This window comes from Cydia pomonella, chromosome 19 (genome assembly GCF_033807575.1).
Source record: "Cydia pomonella isolate Wapato2018A chromosome 19, ilCydPomo1, whole genome shotgun sequence".
Taxonomy (NCBI): Eukaryota; Metazoa; Arthropoda; class Insecta; order Lepidoptera; family Tortricidae; genus Cydia; species Cydia pomonella.
The window spans coordinates 5317107-5341532 of NC_084721.1; the positions used below are offsets into that span (position 1 = coordinate 5317107).

The 24426-nt window shown below is 37.3% G+C and overlaps 1 protein-coding gene across 1 annotated transcript in view; it reads right to left on the reverse strand.

Annotated features, from left to right (window-relative positions):
* LOC133528569 (hemicentin-1-like) overlaps window positions 1-24426 on the reverse strand; it is a 324344-nt gene that overhangs the window by 19808 nt on the left and 280110 nt on the right. The window contains exons 7-10 of the mRNA XM_061865999.1: window positions 18527-18733; window positions 11113-11258; window positions 3757-3907; window positions 2505-2635 (exon numbers count right to left, since the gene is read on the reverse strand). Coding sequence (XP_061721983.1) covers window positions 2505-2635; window positions 3757-3907; window positions 11113-11258; window positions 18527-18733 — 635 coding nt within the window. The remainder of the gene's footprint in view (window positions 1-2504; window positions 2636-3756; window positions 3908-11112; window positions 11259-18526; window positions 18734-24426) is intronic.

A 24426-nucleotide genomic window follows, 5' to 3' on the forward strand; every position in this document is an offset into this window, starting at 1 on the left:
TGCACGCTGGGACCCCATGGACCTAGAGTTTCATAATTAAATATACAATTCTACTTTAAATCACTTTCCTCAGTGTACTTAGGAGGTATCGATTAACAGGGTATTACACAAATAGTTCTATACACATTTCACCGGGCATTGCATTTGACTTTGACGCGTGCACGTGTGGGAGCGACAGAACCTGTGGTATTTGTACTACCGATAGATTAAATTTGTAAAAATATCGATTTTATTGGTCTCTAGTAACGCCTTAAAATATACCTACTCCGCAATCTCATCGCGCTCTCAAAACAAAAGTTTTTTTGGCATAAGTTAGTATGACTCAGGACAGTTTCAATTCGATTATTTGAATCTACCTTAAAAGTACAAGTAGATCTGTGCTGGCCTTTCATATTAATTGTCACTGTGAAAGGAATGAAATGGTAAAAGTCAAGATACGGACAAAGTGCAAAGAATATGCCTTGCAACCTTTTTGCCAATACATTAAGATACTGTGTACGTATTTTTAGCACTTTTTTTGTCCCGATATTTACTTTGACTGCACCTAAATCAAATTCCTTAAACCAAAAAGAATTTGAAATAGAGGTGGATTGTCAAATAAAATTTTGTAGCCACAGCAAATTTACTGCCATCTATCGACACATGATTCAAACTTTTAGAACGCCATTTGACTTTGATCCTTATTCTTTCACTTATATGTGTTAATTATCAAAAAGAGACGCCATCTTACCGGGCATCGGCTAAAGATTGTGGCGCCATCGCTCGAAACGATGTCGCCATTCATTTGGCCTTTGATCTATTAGCAGTAAATTTACTGTGGCTACAAAGTTTTCTTTGACAATCCACCTCTATTTCAGATTCTCTTTGATTGAAACATTCAACTATATGTTTCAATCAAAGAGCCCATAACGCCTCCATTTTATTGTTACTCTGATACCGGTGGCATGTCTTCAGTTGCGCAGCAAATCCCTAAATCTAAACGGATCTGTGTGCAACAGCAACAGGCGACCCTATCAAACTTGTTCAATCTACACAACCAATAGGTTAGTGATTTAGGTTATTTTTAAAATATTATAAAATATAAGAAATAACAAACTTAGTTATATAGTAAGTGAGGTATGAGGCATAACAAAAACATAGACAAATAATGGTAATTGTACAGTCATGAATATACGCGGATGAAACAACGCACCAAAAGTATCTGCTACCCTGGAATTTTGCTAATAGAGATAGGGACAGCCCTACAGTTACCGTTCAAAAGTATCTGTATCTGTCAAAATAGCCGACAATAACAGAAAAAAATGTGATTGAATCTTAAATAATGAGGTTGTATGTATACATTGTTTTTAAGGTCTGAGGAATAACTTTAATAAAAAACATGGTTTTGATGAAACTCAAAAAAGATAAAAGTTAAATATCGTTGCGTTGTATTACGAGGCGAGGCCATCATAAAAAGTGCAAGCGGAGCATCGTAAATGTGATTCAATCAATCCACTCCCACGGAACCGAGCCCATGATTCATTTTGTGATGGTTTATCGCAGAAGTAGGTAACTTGACCCACTTATCCCTATTTTTATGATGTCCAGTATCATAAAATGTACAATATTAAATACTTTTTTTATTTAGATGAGACCCTTTTCTCAGAACGTTCCCGTATTACTGTCACGGTTTGAATTGCTTTTCGATTTTTCTTTATAAATATTTTTATGAAATTATATATTATATACTGATACGTAATTGATGAACTGTCGCCTGCGGTATTTCCGGACTGATACGCCCTTCAAACCTTCAAATAAAGAGCGTACTCCCATCTTAAATTCCGGCAACGCACTTACAACCCTTCTGGTGTTGCAGGTGTCCATGGGCGGCGATAATCGCTTACCATCAGGTGATCCGTCTGTTCGTTTGCCTCCACTACCATAAAAAAAAATTGAACGCAAAGATTTAAAAGTAAGATTGGCCCGTTCATAATTTTGAGCGAACAATCTCGTTTGGTGTGCCTCGGTGGAATGCTACAACACAATTGGATGATGTGTTTGCATCACGCCCGCGATTGGTCACAACCAATTGCGTTGGACTACACGCTTCTCCTCCTCCTCCTCCATTCTTATACTCTGTATCTTTAGGTATTTAAATAAAAGTAAACAAAATCTACCCTCAAATGGCTCCTTAAGCCAGTTGAGGGTAGATGAAAACATTAAACAATCAAATAATGTAGGTTAAAGTCAGGTCGTTCAATGACAGATCCAGGCGGTTTTGTATTTGGTTGGTTAACCAATAAATGTTATAAGTACCCGAAAATGTACAAATTGTTTCTTTACTTTTATTTAAATAATTAAACATACTGCTGAACATCATTTTGACATCTATTCTTGCTCCCGCCAATACACAAATAACACGCGTGAATGATAATTAAAAGAAATCATTTAGCTATGATTTTGATATCTAAGTGATGTCAAATGTCCGAATTGGCCTCGGTACTATCAGCGTACATTCAACTTACATCATGAAACCACGTGATCCTGTGCTCCCTCGGATTGGCTCTGACGTTGCACTCGAAGTAGACATCGTCCCCCTCCTTTATGTCGTGGGGATTAAGCGTACTGCCCAGCGTAAGGGTAACCAGCGGACTGTCTGGGGGAGAATACACAAAGATATATAAATATAAGAAATTCAATGTGGAGAGGACCATCTATCAGGTAAGACCGTGTGCATGCTGGACCGTGTTATCGCTTCTAACTCTTGCGTTTGTACACATACACCATTTACAGAAGGTCGGTAGAGCAGAAGGAGTAAAGCTCTTCCTTCCTGACTGTGTTTAAGTGACGTACGTAAAGACGAGAGTTGTTACCCTATAACGGTCTTCCGAACCACAAATTCTTCTTCCCCATATCAATGAATTGAAATGAAATGACACTTTCTACAAAAAAGTTTTACAGCGATTCAGGGACAAATCATGCTGTCTGCTTTTAATGTATGGCACTATCCCTTTCGGCTATTTAGGGCTGTCAACATTCAAGCCCTTATTTTATCTGTGGTTGTGCACGCTAAGGGAAGTGTCAACCCTAATAATTGCTCGGAGCAATGCTGAACCGAAAGGAATCGAGAATGGGCGAACGCTCTAGTGTCTCCCTACTGCCCATATTGACCTTTGTCATAATTTAATCGATACAAATATTGTTTGTTTTACGGGCCCTATACAAATCAAGTGTTCCCATGTGCCTGCTCTGTTTGAAACTACATCACAATTTTGATTCATCCTAAAACCATGTCGGGGACAGTTTTGAGAGGTGTTCAATATTAGATTCCATTGTACTTAATTTGAGTATTATTTATGTGCCTGTGTATGAATAGGTAAACTTCAATTCACAGAGAAATCGAAATGTTACTAAGCTTGCTCCTTACCTGTGTCAAATACCCAACGCAGCGCATACCCTCCCTCTTCCTTAGATAGACCCCACACTAGCATCTTTCGAACGTTGTCATCTAGTTCACTCTGTGTCTGCTGCTGGACGCAACTGATCGACTGACTAGACGTCGACGCTCAAAAGACGCGTGTGGTGTGGCCCTTAGAAGCTCCCTACACTCTAGCGTCTCTTGAGCGTCGGTGTCTACGCAGCGCTATGGAAAACGGCGTAGCTGCGCAGCTGCCAACGTTGCGGCCTTTGAGTTGACTAGACGCTGACGCTCGAGAGACGCTAGTATGGGGTTTTTCTATATTTTCAATAACATAAACCAAGAACACCGATACTAACATACAATATTGAGCTGCACGTGGTCATCGATCGCCTTCCTTGGCAACGCCGGGTTGGCCGCTATGCATTTGATCACCGCACCGTTGTCCAGCGGCGTGGGCGTGAACACCAATGTGCTCGCCGACCACGTCTCATTCGAGTGTTCGCTTACCTACACAAGAGAGAAAATGATTAATTACTTTCTTGATACAGAAAATACTGGAGGCCGATTTAAACTAGCAAAGTAAAGAAAATAAATTTATCCAGGACGCTTACAATATTGCTTAAATCTATTAAAACACATTTATTAGTAAAAAGTATAAACGTCACTGAAAAGGTCTCTCCTCAGCTTGATATCAAATTACCTTTCAGGTATCTTTTGACGCTGGTCTTCCGTGGAGACCTTGTCGAAGCGATCGCGTCTGTACGTAAACTTAACTATCATTAAACTAAGTCCAGATGAGAAAGAAATCACAATTTTTTTCCAGTTCGAGCTATTTATGTATTATGCATAACTTATTTTCGCAACGACATATGTGTATTGTGTAATTAGAGTTTACCCCGTGGTTCTATGGAATGAAAACAATAAAAACTTAATAAAGGTTAAAGTTGGAATTGGCACTTGGACCCAATTTCTGCAAATTTAAAATGTATTTTTTGTATTTTACTTTAAAAGACAAAATTGAATAGTTATTTTTTTACACTAAAACTAACTTTCACTAAAATAGATTTTTGAGCAATGCGTCTAAACATACATATGCCACTAAAACGCATTTAGCAAATATATGAGCTAAAACAAATTAATGTGTAAACAGGCTATTTGAAAGCCAGTCGCTCTTATCCCGCAGGCACACTTACTTGTATTTACCTTTTACGTCTACAGAATACTACTATAATATAAATAGCGATATATCTTCGATATCCGCGTGCAGGCTACCTTTCGTATTTTTACTGCAGGTAGGTACAAATTTTATTTCATTTTTAGTAAAACTCAGTTATGGCGTCTACTCTTTCTTATTTTTAGCCGTTGCAACGAAACTGCCGACTGGTCGCCTTAAAATTAAATTAGCGTTCACGCGATCGTGCCGAAACTTTGCAGGTAAGTACACTTAAGAGCAATCAACATGGGGTACTTTATTTGGATTTTTTGAAAGAAAGTAATCCATTCTCATTGCGGTTGAGTATAGTAGGTATTCCGTGAGTAGTGTAATGTGTTGATGAGAAATTAATAAATAATAGTAAATATTAGAGCGCTGGTGGCCTAGCGGTAAGAGCGTGCGCTTACAAACCGGAGGTCGCGGCTCAAACTCCGGAGTTTTTTTGGAACTTATGTACGAAATATCATTTGATATTTACCAGTCGCTTTTCGGTGAAGGAAAACATCGTGAGGAAACCGGGTTAATCCCAACAAAGCCTAGTTTACCCTCTGGGTTGGAAGGTCAGATGGCAGTCGCTTTCGTAAAAACTAGTGCGTACGGCAAATATTGGGATTAGTTGTCAAGCGGACCCCAGGCTCCCATGGGCCGTGGCAAAATGCCGGGACGACGCGAGGAAGAAGAAATAAATATTAGGGGTCATTTTAAACAGATCAGCATAGCCCCAAACTTAGCAAAGCTTGTTCTATGGGTACGAGGTGACGGTATACACATACGTAGGTATATACATATATAATTACATACATAGGTATACGTAGAAGACATCCATGACATAGGAACAAATAACTGTGTTCATCACAAAAATAAATGCCCTTACAAGGATTCGAACCAAGGAACATCGTCTTCATAGGCAGGGTCGCTACCGACTAAGCCAGACCGGTCGTCAAAAGTAAGTACATGCATTTGTCCCTTGACCAACATCAGCAAATTGTTGTAATACCACAGATCTAAATTGCGCTTATAGATACTTAATTAAATATTTAATTGATGCATGAAAAAGGGAAGCCATCACGTAGGTATGTGAACAATGAGTACGAAAGTGACACACTACAATGAAAAACTGTGGCCACTTATGAGCTCCATTGCGGCCGCAAGCAGCTGACTTGAATATACAAAACGTATTATACGAAAAGCTGCATTTAGGAGACACAGTGGATGGTTATGTCATGGAGTATACTGTAACATTATCGTGTCACTCAAGGAAACGGGTGCCATGACTTGTAATGTCATGTTATTAAAGGCTAGATTTGGAAAATCTGCGCGTCATCGTGGAAGACACGAAATATAGAAAAGTAAACAATTTATTCAATCGCATAGTAATTCTGAATTCAATTACAATAATTCTATACTAATGCCACTTGACATAATTCCGATTTTGGTCGATGGTTGGTTTTGATTGTTGACAGGCAATATTGTACTTATATATTCTAGAACTGAGCATAATACAGAGAGTAACAATGGCATATTACGTATCGTGGTCCGTCGGTATCGTGTTATCATGACGCGAAAATTTTTGGCGTCTGTATGGAATGTTGGCCGACTTAAACGACCATAGAAAAAAAAGTTTTTTCGCGTCAGGAATTTTTTTCTTCTACTTTTTCCTAATTAGAACACGACACTGAATAAGTATGCCTTTAAACAGATCCCCACTATTTTTGTTACACCTTGGAAATTGTCAACGCACATAATAATATTATTTTCACCACACCAACTGTTAAAGGCCCTCTTGTTTGTTCAAAAACTAATGAGAAAGTTGCATTTTATCAACATGTGGGGCAATGTAATCAGATGCAAATTTTAAGTTGTTTCCTTATGTTAGCTCGTGGAATTTACGTTTAAATAATGATTTTGAATGTTACATTTTATATTACGTTCATTTGGATTTGATTTGGTTTGATTTGTTTGGTATTTTCCTCGCGTTGGTGCGGTGAAAAATTTTCTGTTTCACTCGGAGGCAAAGTTAGTTTAACCGTCGTGCCTTAATACCCTTGCAACGCTCAAGATTCCATTTCTCGAACCACTCGCTACGCTCGTGGTTAAATTTTGAAATCTTTCGCTTGCTCGGGTATCAATATTACCACGAGCGGTTAAATAAAAACTTTGTCCCCTTGTAAAACAAATACCTATTCTTGCCTAACCCTTGAAAAAGCAAGCCCTGTAGCAGTGTTGGCCGAACGTTAATTAGAATTGACCATTAACTATTACAAATTGAACCGAAAACCGTAACGGACGGTTACAGTTTACGGTTAGGAATGGTTATTGGTCAATTCTTATTAACGTTCGGCCAACATTGCCCCGTAGAATACGATGTACGTTTATCATCAGACGGATTACAAAAAGGTGTTTCCATCATAATTGTTAACTATGTAATAAATAAGTACCTACAGTATATTATATCATATTCAAAATACATGACCTCTTTTAAAATTAAAATAATAATATATATGAATAAAGTTTACACTATCAAAAATACTATAAGTTTATTAGTTTTCTGAGAATTTAATTTACAAAGTTCCTACAATAAACAAACGTTCCTATCACGCTAATTACTCACAACATAAACAACAAAATGTTCATCTTCCAAATATTTCCATGTGGCACTTAGCCAAATTAATTAAATTATGATGGTTGAATGTATGTAAAACTGTATAAGTAAGTATTCATGTGTTACAAAATGTAAACAAAAACTATTTTGTCTGTAACTTTGTTCACAAGAAGATAAATATACGATTTTTAATCGGTTTTACTTAGCTTGACCCCGTATCTTCTTTGTATGAATCTACATATATAAATATTTGCTTCAAATCTTGCAATCGATTTTTCGACCATTTCTACTTAACCGATTTCGATGAAATTTGCGCCTGTACAATATCTGATTGAAATAAAACCGTTTAACTTAAAACTTTTTTTACTTTAATTTATTTATGGAGAATCTCCTTCTTCTTCCTCGCGTTGTCCCGGCATTTTGCCACGGCTCATGGGAGCCTGGGGTCCGCTTGACAACTAATCCCAAGATTTGGCGTAGGCACTAGTTTTTACGAAAGCGACTGCCATCTGACCTTCCAACCCAGAGGGTAAACTAGGCCTTGTTGGGATTAGTCCGGTTTCCTCACGATGTTTTCCTTCACCGAAATTTATGGAGAATATTGTTTGTTTACCTATGTACTTATACAAGGTGGGCAAATAAGAAGTATAAATGTTGTTTTTAAATTTTAACTTTATTAAGTTCAGAGATTATTAAGTATTGTTTTAAAAATATATTATTCAGGGTTGGCAAATACATGCGGAACATAATGTCTGACAATTCTGACATATGTTCGACTCTAACAGCAGGCACATGTAAGCCCTTATCATTAGTTTACTGTGGGACTTAGTCAATTTGTGTAATAATGTCCTATTATGTTTATTATTTTTATTTATTTATTTATTATCATCGCAATTTTCAGAATATTTTCACACATTTTCGGCGTTATCTTAGTAAATTTGTTTCGGATAGTCGGTTTTAACTGATTTAATTTCATCAACTTGTTAGCGTAGATATGTAATTTTAGACAGCCCCACAGAAATAAGACAGGAGCTGCAAAATTAAGGGAATTTGGGTTCCAATCACTCTCACCTTTACTCGAAATTAATCAGGCAAATAACGTGTTTTAAGCAACACACACATTTGAGGAAAAAAATCTTGTTGCTATACATTTGGCAGAACTTATCTTCCGTATACAATTGCCAACCCTGAATAATATATTTATGAAAAAATATTTAATTAATTTTGCACTAAATATAATTAAAAAAAAAAAAAAAAGTGTATCACTCTTATTTACCCACCCTGTATTACTGAATATTCGCTGTCAGATAGGTAATGATGAATGATGATTCGATGGATAACGCATTACATTCAAATAAAAATATAAACTCAACATAACAGATGACCAAGCTGTGATATGAACCAAGAAATATAGACTTGAGGTTAATGATCAACCATATATTGCTGAACAATAATGAGTGAATGTAATTTAGGTGTACCGACGATAGCAGAAGAAACCTTGAAAAAACTTTTTGGCCAATCTTGCAATTGCCTATTGAGCTAGCGATCGGTACGAAATATTACTGTAACCAAACCCCGTTATCCGTGTTGCAAATCATTGAAAATCAGGATTGGCAAAAGCATTTACCGTAGGCCACCCTAACTTCGCTCAAGTAAAATAGTAAAATAATATGTAGTTATAACGGCACACTAAAATAAGAAGCATATCAAACGGTATTGATGCTCTAAAATATGCCCGAAAGCTAAAATGGAAATGGGTCGAACATAGCACGACTGACAGACGACCGATGAACCCTAAGAGTGACATCGTGGAAAGGCCCAAGTGGGAAACGCGGTAACGAATGACCGCGAACGAGATGGGCTAACGAGATAAATAAAATTGCTGGTCCTAACTGGACCAGCCCACACCCCAATAGCCCAGGACAGAGCAAACAAGGCATCTTTGGAGGAGGCCTTCATCTGGAACTTGAACATTGATAACGGGTTTGACTGTGATATGGTTGTTGTGTGTGTGACTTTAACTCTGGTATCGAATGCTATACATAACATATTATTGTTAAAAATATTTTTGGAACAAGAAAATCTTAATTTTTGCTCTAAAAGCTTATAATTTGGCTTTTTATCTGCTTACCCGGGGGAATGTTTACGAAGTAAAAAGCCAAGCAAAAAGGGTAAAGACGTTTACGTAGGTAAATCCCAAGCATTCCGCCAAATGCTCAGTGTTCACGTTTTGCGAGCAACCTTTTTCACCATGACGATGCATTACGTTTCAGCAAATTTTGTTAAGTCATTCCATGCCCACAGAAATCTGATTAGACACTGACCTAGTTAGCGAGTAGAGATATTCTGGAAGCTTAGCAAGCACAGTGGCTCTGGCAACCAGTACATCAGCCATTTTATATATGGTTATTTGTACAACAAGAGAGCAAAGTTTGATATTTCTTCGAGTGCTTGTTTTGAGTCCCGTGCAAGCGAAAGATTCTATAATAATAATCTCTCTCGAATCTAATTTAGAATCTTGAGCGTGGTAAGGGACTCAAAAGCGCACGAGATGTAAATAACTTTGATCTCGTGTGGTACAAAAAATTTCACGTCTGTCAGCCATCAAAAAATACAACCTGAAAAAATTTAATCCATCTTCATCACTATTTCACTCATGTTTTCTGAAGTTATTCTAACAATTAACTTTAATTACCGCAATAAAACAAAACGAAAGCAATTTCAATAAAATAATACGAAAATAATGAATTAACGAACATTACAAAATGCGATTTTGCTCACTGTTTTTAAGCATCAAATTACCCTTATTCGAGCTGCTGACGTGAAAAAGTATTTTTCATTTAATTTCATGTCTTTTAATTATTTATATAAGAATTCAAGTCTTGGAGACCCTTTACATCTCTAAGGATATTTTAAATATCGTTTTTTTTTAAATTATATTTTATCTTTGACACTTAAAAACTTTTACATTTCAAAAAAAAATTAACTTATAATTTGTTGTTTGTATTTTTTTTATCATAGTTTTTTTGTGTAATTCGGAATTTAGAGAGGTTATACATCTCTAATAAAGTATCTAATATTTCATTGATTCCATATTTGTAATTGTATTTGAGTATTTAATTTACTCGAGTATCGTACATAGACTCTCGTACAATATTTCACTTACCCCCCTCGTTGCACAATGTACTATTGCTTACACTGACCTAAACTTTGCAAATCGTTATAGTGGAAGTGAGGCGTTACACTTAGCAAGGTTTGTGATTGCCTAGGCAGCGAGCTGTTTTATCCAAATATTTAATGAAACAGGAATGTTCATTACATCGTAGTATCATGTTTTATATAATTAGCATGCATTTAGGTTTATCTAATTATGATATGCTATGCGATTTTAATTCTCGTAGTCCTGCTCACGTCTTATGAATTACTCTGTATATGTTGTATATGAACATTAAAAATATCTTCCACACTCAAATTTATTTACGTTGGTATAATAGAGAATTATCTCTTTTTATAGAACTGCTACTCAATTTCTCCAAAATATCAAAAATGCACAACGTTAATATTCAAGTTTTCACTTCTGCCGGCACTCCCGGAGTGCAACCCGTTGTTTTTTTTTATCTATATGATCTTGTCAGTGTCCAAGTAATTTTTCATCAACCAGTGACTTTTGACATAACAAATCCAGATCAAATTCATAACCTGTCATACAATCAAAATACGACTAATAGATTCCACCAGTGACGTCAAGAAACTTGTTACATTCGGATGGCGTTTACAACCACGTATAACTAAGTGACGGATGCAATGACCTGATCGCGACAGCCTATTGCTTAGATCGACAATGATAAGTACTTACACGCTTATGACTCTGACTTCTGTACGTAAGCAGACCAATACCTTTTCTCTCTCAAGACTCCTATTGTCTTTGAACCAGGTAATCTGAGCCGGCGGTCGGCTGCCTTCGGCGACGCATCGCAACGTCGAGGCTGCTCCGGCGATCAGCTGCTGCGGTCGGTTGACGAGCGACACCGAGATCGGGGACACTGGGTAAAAAAGGGAATGTGTTAGATATTTATAAAAATTCAAATAATTATAGCTTTGGTTATTAAAGGAAATTTCCTATCTCTAATCTTTATTGTAGACGCGTAGTTGTATTGCTGTACCACACACGATGCCGGCAGTCAATGTCACCGTGCGAGCGGGACAGCAATATAACTATGGAACGGTCGAAACGGGTTAACGGTCGAAATTATTCATGCTTAGCATCATTATAGTTCATGTCATCCACGATGACGCACAGATTTGTTAAATCTAACCTTTAATAACATGGCACTACGAGTCAAGGCACTCGTCATGAATGACACGATTTATACTTTATTAAGTCAATTCAAAACTCAAAATAGCACGATTTTGTTAATATATGGATGGCCATTTGCAATTAATGTTAATTGCACAATAAATATATCGGTAAATGTTAATATCTAGAGAGGAAAACGGGGAATACGTCTGTATGGAGACGCGATCACGTGACTGTGTCTTCTTTCCTCTAAAATTTGTAGTCGGGAGCACATATTATTAACAACGCTTTAGAGAATCAATATTAAGAACCAATTTTTGGAACCGCACACTCTGCGCGTTGCAACCTGCCTGCTACAAGGCGTCCGGGTCTGTGCCCCACATAGGTGCCCCTGCGGCACTGATGTCGACGCCCTCGGACACCACGGGCTCTCCTGCCAAAGGAACGCCGGCCGCTTCTCTAGACACGCCGCGCTTAACGATATTCTCCGCCGGTCTCTTGCCAGCGTGAACGTGCCAGCTCTTCTTGAGCCAGCTGGTATTGTAAGAGACGATGGTCTCTTACAATACCAGCCGGACCATACCGGACGGAATGTCACTAATTCCGTGGAAGATGGGACGGGTGCTGGTGTGGGACGCCACATGTGTAGACACCCTAGCCCCGTCTCATCTCCACGGCACAACTGCAAAAGCCGGCGCGGCGGCAGAGGCGGCCGAAAAATTAAAAAAGATCATATATAGGGGTCTCGGCCCCGAATACGATTTCGTACCTTTTGGCGTCGAGACCCTTGGCCCGTGGGGTCCGAATGCATCTACACTGTTCAAGGAATTATCCAAAAAAAAATAGCAGACGCTACCGGTGATCGTAGAGCTGGCAGCTTCCTCGCACAGAGAATAAGTATTGCGATACAACGAGGAAATGCTGCCAGCATCTACGGCACCATGCCGCAGGGGGATAGTTTTTAATTATTTATTTTAAGATTAGTTTTATTTATTTTTAGATTTAGATTTTAAGTTTTATATGTATTATGTTGTGTTTATAAGAACCAATAAAGTTAAAAAACTACCAATTCCCGAAAATTTAACTGTGAGTAAATAAATAAGAAATTATCAGTAAATGAATTTGTTCAGCTATTACATGGTTAAAATAAATTTGAAAAATGAATATTGTAGTATTTTTATGATATAGTACGCAAAATTGTTTCTTTTATACGACATTTTTACACAAATTGACTAAGCCCCTCGGTAAGCTCAAGAAGGCGTGTGTTGTGGGTACTAAGACTACGATATAAGTATATAATTACATAGAAAACAACCATGACTCAGGAACAATATCTGTGCTCATCATACAAAAATAAATGCCCGTACCGCGATTCGAACCCGGGACCAATGCCAATTTTCTTCAATGCCTTCAATTTAAAGCAACGAAGGTAGCACTCGATGATTTAGAACATCAGTAGTCCGTTACACCGAACACTCCAGTCAATTGCGAGGGTAAACGAATTGTGGCCCCGCACGTGACAGGACGAGCACTCGAGGGGCATTTAGGTGCCTCTATCTAGTGTTGGTTAAGACTCGAGTCTTTTGAGTCCTTTGCTTTAAGACTCAACTCAATTTTAACTCTTATAATCAAGTCAATCTTGAGTTATTTTTAACTTGTTGGTTGGCCGTTAACTGTTTTCCGCTGACATCAATTCCTTTATGATTGGATTCGTCGGACGTCGGGACGAGCTTGATGCCAATTGACATAGACTGGTGAAAGAATTCCAAGGATAGAGATACGTGGAAGAATAAGTGGGAGGCCTTCTCCCAGCTGTGGGACAATACGCGCTCATTATAATAATGGTTGGCCGTTGTAAACAAAACATGCTTAGATGGGAACTGCTTAGTGACTACGTGTGCTTGCGACACGACACCGCAATGCTTGGCGCACAATACATGTTGGCAAGCCTTGCATGCCCGTACTTGGAATCTGACCCGAGGCACGCAATGGTCAGGGCTGTCAGCACTGCTGCCTTCTGGGCAACCAACGTCTTTCGTGTCGAAGTTCCCTTACGACACGAAAGAAGAAGACTTGTTAAAGACTTGAGCCTTTTGTAGAGACTTGAGTCCTCTTCAACCCAAATTTTTCAAAACGCATTGTCTTCACATAAAATTTATAGGTTGACTTTACAAATAATAACATATTTTCTACTATCATTTAGTTGAGTAATTTAGTCAAATTTGTTGACGGGGTTTATACTTGTACGTTTGAGTCCATTTGATTTCTTCTTCTTCTTTAGCCTAGCTTTTTCCCGGTCTAGCGCCAGGGTCCGCTTTCTTACAGACAAATAGCGTGGTGCAATCCAAATATACAGTTAGCATTCGCTAGCGCCATTTTTAAACATGATCAGTACATCAAATGGGCATGATGCAACTGGCCCTTAATCTTCTCCACTTTTCCCGGTCTTCGGCATCCTCAGGTGTGAGATTGTTCTCTTCCCTGTCCGCTGTCATGATGTCTAGCCAGCGCTTCTTAGGCATACCGCAGCTGCGTGATCTAGTTACCCCTAAAAATTAAAAAAGGATTCAGCTAGGGGCTTAAAATACATGGAAGTTTTTTTAGCGCTGGGTCTTGTAAAAACGAGTCGAGTCTCGGGTCGTCTAAAAATACTCGAATTTGTACCAACACTAGTTATCGGAGAACTACGAGTATTTCAAGGAATTATTCAGATCATGGTTTCGGGCTCCTGTAAATGCCAAGCGTAGTAAGGTCTTAGATATGGAAGGTGGAGGTAAGGATTAAATCTCCATGTACAAAAAAGGGTGACCAAAAAACCTTAAATAGGTGGCGCTACAATACCTAAAATACTTGGAAAAAAAAATCAAATCATAGACAGCGCACTTCACTCCGTCAATAACGCCTAGGTTCTTAGCTACCTTAGCGCTACTCTGGAGAGTTTTGGAACTATTATTTATAGCTGACAGCTGGACACCTTTGCAACAGTTCTACCGTAAGAGATTTCACTCCTTTTAAATCCACACTCCATGCTCTTAGAAGTTGCGTTAAAACATTTTACAAACGTAATAGGTCAGTAGTCCGAATCGAACTTACAAAATTATGGTCAATTTTTATTTCTATTTCACTCATACCTATTCGTACGTAGATATACCTTTGTATAGGTTTAAGTAGTAATGAATATGATTTTTTTTAAACTCCGCTTTAAATTTAATCAGGCGTTCGTTGACTTTTCGCCTTATTCATACAATTTAACAACCTCTTATATGTAGGATAAAATTTTTGTAGCATAGGACCTAAGATGTAGGTATATTTTTATTATATTATAGGACATTATTACACAAATTGACTAAGTCCCACAGCTAGCTCAATAAAGCTTGTGTTGTAGGAACTTCAATAACGACATATATAATATATAAATACATAGAAAACACCCGTGACTCATGAACAAATATCCGTGCTTATCACACAAATAAATGTCTGTACCTGGATATGAACCCGGGACAATCGGCTTCATAGGCAGGGTCACTAGGCCAGACCGGTCGTCAAACAAAAATGTCAAAATGACGGATAGAGGCAAACGACTATCGACGGTTTGTTAGACTTGACAGACAATTACTAAGAACGCCATTTTTCTTTTAAAATATTTTTTCATACTACGTCGGTGGCCAACTAGCATATGGCCCGCCTGATGCTAAGTCTGTTATCAAGGCTAAAACCATTAACAAACGGTATCATATTCCGCTCATTTACATTCACTCAACACTTTTAACTTTCTCCATGTAAATAAACGTAAATGTATAGGAAAACCTACAGACTAACGTCCTTCCTAATATAAGGAAGCCAGCACAAGGGAAGGTGTATTAGTTTAAATTAGGGCGCCGCCCCACCTTTGTGACGTAGCAAGAACTAATCTGCCGTACTATAATATGCCGTACATGATAAAGCATGCACAAAGTAAATCGTTTAAATACATCAGTTTGAGTTAAAGCTGGGTTCATATTTTAGTTGTCCCTGGGCGTATTTCATTACTTGGTTAATGAAAAATTGGTCCGGCGTTTTTATAAGGGTTTAGCGTCGCGTTTGGTGGATGCCACGGGTGACCAAAGGGCTGGTCAGTATTTTGCCCAAAGAATTAGCATCGCAATTCAACGGGTAAATGCGGCCAGCCTGCTGGGCACACTGCCTGCTGGCGGCCAGTTAGAGGGTGATTTTTATTTGTAGGGTTAGTAAGTTGACGAAGCCAGTTGCAGATTTTACCGTTGTATTTGTATTGTCAGGAAGCCTGTAGCTAATTATTTATTTATTTATTTATTTAAACTTTATTGCACAATACATGAAGAGTACAAATGGCGGACTTAATGCCAGAAGGCATTCTCTACCAGTCAACCATGAGCCAAACCGAAAGATCCTAATTGGTGCAGGGTCAGAATACAGAGTAAAATGACAAAAAAATTATGAGTTTGTGTTCCCATGAAAAACATATTTGCACGTATTAAAACCGATACAGAGGTACATTTAATTTTATCAGTGCTCCGACTAAGCGTATGTAATAACCAAAGGTGGTGTAGATAAATTTTAAAACATTCGCTCGTGTATCCAACTATTAAATTGTGTACGTGTGGACGCTAGATGAGATCGAATAATTAATTAATGATCGCCACTTTATTTTATGATCAAATTAGAAATTTGACTGTCCCGTCTTTATTGGCCTTTAAACGTGAATAACTCGAGAAAGCAATTAGTTATAATTATAATTTGCAAAAAATACTAAAATTTAAATGTAAAGGTTAAAAATTATGGTAAATAATTTTGACACGAGTTATGGTGCAAGCCATTATTTTCTTCCTCGCGTAGTCCCGGCATTTTACCACGGCTCATGGGAGCCTGGCGTCCGCTCGGCAACTAATCCCGAGAATTGGCGTAGGCACTAGTTTTTACGAAAGCGATTGCCATCTGACCTGTCAACCCAGAGGGTAAAATAGGCCTTATTAGGATTAGTCCGGTTTCCTCAGGATTTTTTGTCTGTCACCGAAAAGCTATTGGTAAATATCATATGAAATTTCGTACATAAGTTCCGAAAAAAAAACTCATTAGTACGAGCCGAGGTTGGAGCCCGCGACCTCCGGATTGCAAGTCACGCGCTCATACCGCTAGGCCACCGGCGCTTAAAGCGCTTATTTATGATGCAAGCCATTAATCGTTATTTGTTTTACAAGGGGGCAAAGTTGTTGTTTAATCGCTAGTGCTAATATTGATACACGAACAAGCGAAAGATTCCAAAATTGAACCACGAGTGCAGCGAGTGGTTCGAGAAGTGGAATCTTGAGCGTTGCGAGGGTTTCAAGTTACGAGGGTTAAACAAACTTTGCCTCCGAGTGAAACAGAACATTTTTCACCACACCAAAGCGAGGAAAATAATAACTATGAAATAACAAAAAAAAAAAACCAAATCAAATCCAAATTAACGTAATTAAATATTTATCATCCAAAATCATCATTTAAAAGTCAATTCTACCAGCTAACATAAGGAAACGACTCAAAATTTGCATCTGATTACTTTGCCCCACATGTGGATAAAACGCAACTTTCTCATTAGTTTTTGAACAATCAAGAGGGCCTTTACCAGTTGGTGTGGTGAAAAATATTTAACTATTATTACAAAGTATGTTGACACGACGTGTTCACAGTGTACACCTACCTTTATTATTTACCTATCGTACCTACCGTTGTAATATTACGTTTCAAAGCTTGACGTCACATCAAGTAGTAAAATTGTTAATTTAATGCGAAGCGCTAAAAGGCTAAACCGAAGGCCGAGTTATACAAAACTAGTCTAAACGTAAACATGTATTTTACGTCCGCTCCGGCATAATTTGAATTTAGTGCTGCGGCAGCCTATTACGCAACTCTGCGGTACACTTTCAAAAACTTGTAGCATTTTTTGTTCATTTGAAAGATCCTAGTCGGACTTTGAAAGGAGCACTTTCATTTTAGCGACTGGTTGCAATGTCATGCCTTTTCGCGATTGCCGAGGTTTTTTTGGATTGCCGTTTAGCGCTAAATTTAGAACTGACATGTCACACATTTTTAAAGAAGTATATGACTCGTTTTGAACTAGGTACTACATTATTTATTTGATTATGTAAATGGATTTTTTAAAGATACATAGGTAAATTTATTTGCCGAAAGTGGTCTGCCTAAAGGTTTGCTTTCCATCACGTACCTAAAAATGGCTAACCGGGTTGAGATGAAATGTGGAATACAGTTATTTTTTAACCAAAACGGACATAGAATATTTTTTATTCCAGATTTCATCCCCTCAGGGAATGCAATGAAAGCTTAAACTTAGTACGAGAGCACTAAGAGCTAGAGGGTGGGGGTTAATTCAACTGTTCTCCACGGAAGAAGAAAATGTGTCGTTTCCCAGTCCAAAGTCCCACATTGTGGCTTGCCATAAGGATGCTTTGACAGGTTATTCGTATAAAGATACAGCAAATCTCGTCCTTATGGTAAGCTACAAAGTGGGACCTTTGACTAGACTTCGACACAAATGCAGATCTTTTAACATAAACTACATGTATTTACAATTATACAGTAAGGTGCAGATTTAATTAACTCCCCGCATAGAAATTTGTTTGCAGGTGGGGTCACTTAACTATGCATCTTACTGTACATATATATACAGTCATGTATTGTAAACTCTGTTTGGTGTGCAATAAAGAGTAGTATTACATCAACCCATCAATGAATAAATTGCTAATTACAATTAATTATCGGCCTAACAAACAGTCTTCTCCTGTGGCGGCAAAAGATGCGTGTTCACCGCTCGGCTCTTGAATGTGGCATTCAAGTCCAGGTGCTGGAGTTCTAGCCGTTTCACGACTACGTGCGTGTCCGTGCAATATTGACAGGCCACACAGCACAATTTACAAGGGGAACGATGATATAGGTATAAGTTTCAATTGCCGTTTTCTATAAATGATTGTCAATTGGCTAGGTCCCATTGCTACTTACGATTCATTTCCAGCCTAACAGTCTTCTCCTGTGGCGGCACAAGATGCGTGTTCGCCGCCCGGCACTTGAACGTGGTGTTCAAGTCTTCTCTCTTAAGGTGCTGGAGTTCCAGCCGGTTCACGACTACGTGAGTGTCCGTCTTTACGCCGATGTACTGCGGAGCTGGCAGGCCGTCGATCAGCCAGGATACTACGGGTTCTGGGCGACCTGGTAACAAAAAGCATTTATTGTTTAATCTAGAAAAAAATGGTTAAACCTTGTGTGTGCTGGTGGAAATCGTGGGTTAAAACCTGTATAGAGCAAAACAATCGTTCTTGAAAAAAATGCAAAAAGAAGACAAAAAATTTGGTTAAGGATGCCAAAAAATACGTCACAGATTTCAGAAATACAGCTATATGCTACAAATATAGGAAGGTACCTAGGGTGCTGTACATATGTGCTTTTACACTTTGGCACTTTTATCTGATTTAACATCAGATTTTTACCGCAATAACTTAATGTGTTTTGTTTTTCATACAACACTAATATGACTGACATTAATAAGAACATACCTACCTTCTTATCTAACATAGACACTGTAGTAACTTAGAACAAACCTATCTTTTTATTGTTTTCATCGCTTGCTATTCACGTTGTACATTGGATGACACAAACATTTGTTACAATATTGTTTCATTACTAACTTCCTTATCCCAAAATCCCGCGGACATCACTTCAGTTTTATCCTTTCAACGAAATAACGTAGGCTTATCCCTTACGGAGCCATGGGATGGAATTTCACGTGAGCGTATAGCTACTAGCGACTAGAACACAATGGATATTTTTTTGGGTTTCTGCTATGTCCCTGTTGTGTCAGTCATAATTATAGTCAATCAGCAGTAGTAATTTTATATCTACAGACATTGAGCGTGCCAAATACGTGTCGTGCATTTTTAGGGTTGCGTAGTCAACTAAGAACCCTTATAGTTTCGCAATATAACGGCCCGATTCGAAGAATGAGATACGATAACGATAAGTTCTGGTTTAGATACATTATGTATATTGTTATTGTAAACTATAGTATTTCCAGTAAATTTTATAGGATAATCATTTCAAACGATTTGTATGGGCAAATGGTCTAGTGCAATAGCCGAGACTTGGCCACAACCCAAAGAGACGCTGATGTGTCGATAGGCAATCACATCTTTTAGTATTTGGTCGATGCAGGCAACCCACACTCTTGTCTATTTAAAAATTCAAGCTGCATTTGTCAACATCTGTCTCCATTTGAATCTACACCGTGGGCAAATTAATCTCGACAGATTTTAAAGGTATATTCTTGACCTCATTTAGAAACTAAAATGACATAAAAAGTTAGAAATCGGTCTTGTTTTGGAGATAATGTCAATTTTTGTGAAAATTTGTTTTTGTTATAACTTACAAGGAAGGGTACCCAACTGTCCGACACCGATTTGATTCATTTTGATATAATTATGTTATAGAGTAGTCTAAAATAACGGACACGTATTTTTTTTAGCTGACCAAACTCAACCTATTGGGAGAAATTGTCCTCCAAAGTACTAAAAAGTTACTAAATCTTCTAACTCCTATAGAAAGTGATGCTCAAGCAACTTGCTAGTTAATGGCTTGTTTGAGTATATGTTTGAGAGCAGGAAAAAATAATGTACACGTGTTTTGTTATATCTGCTAAAACTCAAGTTTTCCAAAAAAAAACACCCGTCTCTATGTGTAACTATAGTGATAGTGATATGTGTAACTATATTATAAAACTTCCAATGTCGATTTTTTTAGGAAAAAATGAGTTTTAGCTGATATAACAAAACACGTGCTCATTATTTTTTGCTGCTTTCAAACATATACTCAAACCAGCCATTAACTAGCAAGTTGCTTGAGCATCACTTTCTATAGGAGTTAGAAGATTTAGTAACTTTTTAGTACTTCGGAGGACAATTTCTCCCAGTAGGTTGAGTTTGGGCAGCTAAAAAAAAATACGTGTCCGTTATTTTAGACTACTCTATAACATATATCAAAATGAATCAAATCGGTGTCGGACAGTTGGGTACCCTTCCTTGTTAGTGAAAAACGCCTTTTTAGCTGTGACGCTGCCACTATGTGACTTGGTTTTGACATAATCTGTAAATAAAGAAAAAACTTTACTTATTCGTTGTAATAATTTTTTTCACCACGTGTAAAATAAATAACGTATCGTGTGCAGAAAACGCAAAAAAAAATTTTTTGGTTTTTTTTTTTTTTTTGGCGAATTGGACCAAAACTTATACAACATTTATTGATCCTTATCCTCACCTCAGGAATACGTGGTTAAAATCTGTCGGGTTTAACCTTTCGTATGCGCCTGTAAAAAAAATTGCCATTTATTTACCAACCATGACATATTAATGTTTAAGTTGAATTTGGTTGAATATATGGCCCACGGTGTATATCGTCGAGCTTAGATCGATCCGTGTAAAATTGTCTTATAATATTTATTTACATATGTAAAGTCGGTTGGATTTAGTGTATAATTAATATCTAGCCTAAGTATATAAATAGGTTAGTAATAGTTCAAAACGTAATGACAATAACATAGGTTTCGTATTTATCGCTAGCCGGGCTAGCTAAGTTCTTGGTATATGCCGTCAGTTCAATCTCAATTTCGGACATTTTAAATCTTTCGTTTCGTAGAAAAAGGTGATGTTGAACTTAGCTGTCTCTTTATGGGGAGTTGATACGCGATTTTGAAATATTAGATATTTAAAAATGGCCTATCAACAACAGGCAAGATTAGAAATAAACAAAGAATGCTGTTACATTACGGTTCTTCCTAGAACTTTTCTGACACCTCAAATATTAGTTTCAAACTTCACACATTACGAATACTATGGAGAGTAAATAACAAAAATACCCTTAAAGTTTCCGCGTGCTGCCCTCTAACTTACTATGTTGTCTCGGTCTAATCTGATGAAGTTGGAAGAAAGTGGACTTTTCATCTACATTTTTCTCCTTAAACTCTGCAGTGCGGGAAATGCTCGCATGTAATTTCCAGGGATCAAGTTTTTGTCTAAATTTAGCATGTTAAAACTGTTTGATGTTTGTACATTGAATTCTATTTATGAAAGCGATAGTTACGGCGGAGGTAGCAAAGGCGGTAGTAGAGGTAGAAGATTTTTGATTACATACTAAAATAATGATTTGACTAATTAAATCTGTACTGATTTGACTAAACTTCGGATTAAAACAAATTAAATTGCGATAGATACGTCAAAAACAAGGTTTAGTTATCAGCAACTCGGTTAAGAGGAAAGAGGACGGCCAATTTTCCATACAAACGTAGTCCCCATTTTCCTCTCTGGATATTGACATTTTGGAAAATATATTGACATAATTTGTTGTATATTAACCATAGCTACTATACTTCAAAAATTCAATTCAAAATATTATTACATTATTATTACAAAAGATTGGAGTCAAAAATGGATTTCATACAAAATGAATAATGCTTTTAACTCTTATAATAATTAAAAATTCGATAAAAATCAATCGTAGAGGCATATCAGTGTTTGATATACAACAAATTATGTCAAAATATTTTCCAAAAAGTTATTACTCCACTTTCGTATTAATAAAAGACTGATCCGTAATCAAACACTTGGTGACTCGGGTGGCCTGGTGCTTAAGGCGTCTGCCGCGAATGCAAAAGACGCTGGTTCGATTCTATCCAGACGACGAAGGCTTTGATACTTTTTCTTTCGTATATGTCATAAAATATATGCCAATAAATAAAATACAATTGAAAATAATTTTCTTTGTTTCCTGCCATAATAAAACAGTACATAGTCATCACGCCATAGGAAAATCTATTTAAATTTAAAAATTATTACGGAAAAATACGGTTAACAAGGACTGTCACGGCTGTTATTCGTGGTGGCGCATAGTACGGATAACCACATTTAGTACTATATTTTAACAACCATATGCTGCTTCAATATGTGCAACAATATAAATTAAAAAATAACCTAAAGCATTTGATTTAAAAATGTTAGTATTTTTTTTTTTCAAATAATACTTGATAGATATTAGAACTAGAACTATATTTGTTTAAGCAGTTTTAAATCCTAAAAATCCTCGCACGTTGTGAAAATTGGCGTATTATTTGAACAATAAAATGTTTGTTGGTATTCCTAAACCTTTTGCATATATCAATAATCATAATTGTCTATTTTGTGTGAGAAATACGAGTAAGTAATACTATTTATTCTCCTGACGACCGGATTTCAAAATTTGCTAGGGAAAATGTAACTCTGTCAAATTGACAAAGAGTCAAAAGTTAATTTGGGACTATGTACTACGTGTAGGACACCGGTCGTCAGGGGGTTATAGCTAGATCGATGAACTAATCTAAGCAGTTCATCAAACAATCCCATTTATTCCGAAACTACTTCGAAAGCTGCGCAAATTTCCACAAAAAAACCGTAAAATAACCGGAATAATGAACAATTCGGTTAAATTTTTCTACTGCTTGATTTCCTTTATGGCAACATTGGAAGAGATATTCCATTCGAATGGGTTCATTGAAAAGTCCGCAGTATGGCCGGTTGGCGGGCCGCCAGTCCTCCGTCCGGATTATCTTTGCCTGTGTGCTCACCAATTGTGATGATGCAGCGGCGCGGACACTGGGGGATTTGGAGTTTGATTCTCATATCGGGGAATATTTAATTAATGGTATAGATTACTCCACAACCTTTAGGTAAACTTGATGTCGATCTTAGCATTGTCTACACTCTGCAGTGCTACACTATTGATATAAGACCTAATCAAATGTCTGAAGGAGATATTTTGCACTGAGTCTTGAGGAAAGGAGACGGTCTTTTCTCTGTAGAAACCTAGGTCCCATTGTCCGTTCTGGATATTGACATGGAAAATATTTTTACATAATTTGATGTACCTATATTAACCATTGTTATGCCTCTACGTTTGCTTTTTTAGGCTTTTTGATGATTGTACATACAACAAATAGTGTCAAAATATTTTCAATAATGTTATATCCAGAGAGGAAAATGAGGACTACGTTTGTATGAAAAGATTTAGAGCCATTTCAACCAGCATAAATTTACGGCATTCGCAGTCGACCTTCGAGACCGTGGTTCCCAAGCGCATATAAACTTATTAGGCACCTCTAAGAAATCATTGAGGCCACTGGAGACCCGGCTGGCACGTTCTTCGTCCAAAGGATGGGCATAGCGATCTAAACAGAACGCAGTCAGCCTAATGGAAAGCCTTCTGGTGTTGGTTCTGGATGATCTAGCCTAATATTGGACCCATGTTTTTATTACTTTGGTTAGTTTTAAGTTACATTTTATCCTGTTGTGAATTGATTTTCTTTTCGGTTTTAATAAAATACTCCATTGAGGAATAGAATTTTAAATTTTGTGCGTCAGGGCAATCCGCTTCAATTCTATCAATTCTACAAATTTAAAAAATATCGTCATAGATTTTTAGCGCACGAATGGGATATTGCAAAATTTCAAGCAATGGCCTAAATATAACACAGTTACGCTGTACAAATTCCGTTTACAGTTTTTGAATGTTTTAGATAAAAATATATAGTATTTGAGCTAGATTTAAAGACTAAAAATGCTGGCTGAGTTTTTCTTTTCAATTAAATTTTATGTATTATTGAACTGAAAAATTTCAGCGAATTCAAAAATGCAGGTACTCTGTATGTAAAAAGACTAACAATATTAATATTGTGATCGCTAAAGCAGATATTGTAAGGCCTAAGAGGAAACTACGCGGAAACGTAGAGGTGAGATAAGAAAGTTTAGACTAGGTCACGTGACTTTGAATAAACAATAACACAAGGCAAAGTTTGTATATCATGTTCATATCCCGGTCTGATGTGG